At 66.2% G+C, this 1431-nt stretch overlaps 1 protein-coding gene across 1 annotated transcript; it reads left to right on the forward strand.

Moving 5' to 3' along the window:
- Positions 1 to 109: 109 nt before the first annotated feature.
- Positions 110 to 1138, forward strand: LOC112123963 (histone deacetylase 6-like; the record flags this gene model as incomplete). Its single annotated transcript, XM_024222518.2, has 3 exons — positions 110 to 181; positions 458 to 583; positions 854 to 1138. Coding segments are annotated over 3 exons (483 nt in total), but the record flags the coding sequence as incomplete, so codon positions are not given.
- Between the last annotated feature and the right edge of the window lie 293 nt (positions 1139 to 1431).

Below are 1431 nucleotides of genomic sequence, written 5' to 3' on the forward strand. Positions count from 1 at the left end.
CCCCCCCCGCAGCCCCCCCAGCACCGCCCCCCACTCCCGCCCCCCCGGCCCGGCCAGTCGGGATCGGGGGCGGCTCTGATCCGGCTTTAACGCTCTTTGCCTCCCCCAGACCTGCCCAGCGATGGCGACGCCCCCAGGGGTCCCCTCGGGGGAGGAAGGACCCAGCTCCCCCCTCCCAGCGGTAAAGTAACCCAGCCCCTCAGCGCACGTGGCCATGGTTAGTCGGGTTGGGGGCGGGGCTCTTGTCCATGGGGGCGGGGCCCGGAGTGGGCGTGGCCCTTGGCTATGGGGGCGGGGCTGTAGGGAATGGGGGGCCGTTTCTTGGTGGGAGAGGGGGGCATGCCTGTCAGTGGCCAAGGGTGGTGGGCTGGGGGCTATTGTCCATGGGGGGATGGGGATGTCTGTGTAACCCCTCCCACCTGTTTTTCCTCCTCTCTGCCCCATGTGTTCCCTCCAGAAGCGGGGTGGCCGGAGGGGCCCCCAGCCCCGTCGCAGCCCCGGGCTCCCCGAAACCAAACGCCGCGGCCGAGCCCAGAGGATGAACAAAGATGCAGAGGAGCTGGAATCGAGGCTGCAGCGCCTGGTAGGTGGGACACCCGGACGCCTGGGTTCTGTCCCTGGGTCTGGGACGGGGGTGGGGTTAAGTGGGTTAGGGCACAGGGGGGCTGGGAGCCAGGACTTCCTGGCTCTGGGAGGGGAGTGGGGGCTGGTGGTTAGAGCAGGGAGGGGGGGCTGGGAGCTCGGACTCCTGGGTTCTCTCCCGGCTCTGGGAGGGGAGGGGCTGGTGGATGAGTTGTAGTGCCAGGGGTGGGTGCCCGGATGCCTGGGTTCACTGTGTTTTCTCCTGCCCCAGGATCTGAACGTGGAGGCGGCGGTGCCCGTGGGGACAGGTCTGGCCTTTGACGAGCGGCTCACGGAGTTCCACTGCCTGTGGGACGACAGGTACCTGGGGGGCGGGTCCCAGATCCCCCTGGTCCGGCTGTATTGGCCGCCCCTCCGGGGGCAGATCCCGAAAACCCTGTGGGAGCCACAGCCCGTCCCCCCCCCAATTCCCCGTCTCAATCTCTGGACCTCATCCTTCCCGCACATCTGTAATCGCCTCACCATCCTTAACCCTGTTCCGTCCCTTTCTCTGTAATCGCCTCGCCAGCCTTAACCCTGTTCCACCCCTTTCTCTGTAATCGCCTCCCCGCCCTTACCCTGTTCCGCCCCTTTCTCTGTAATCGCCTCACCGTCCTTACTCCTGATCCACCCCTTCTCTGTAATCGCCCCGCCGTCCTTACTCCTGAGCCACCCCTTCTCTGTAATCGCCTCGCGGTCCTTAATCCTGAGCCACCCCTTCTCTGTAATCGCCTCGCCGTCCTTACTCCTGAGCCACCCCTTCTCTGTAATCGCCTCGCCGTCCTTACTCCTGAGCCACCCCTTCTCTGT

This window comes from Terrapene carolina, unplaced genomic scaffold, assembly GCF_002925995.2.
Source record: "Terrapene carolina triunguis isolate 2854851 unplaced genomic scaffold, T_m_triunguis-2.0 Scaffold22263, whole genome shotgun sequence".
Lineage (NCBI taxonomy): Eukaryota > Metazoa > Chordata > Testudines > Emydidae > Terrapene > Terrapene triunguis.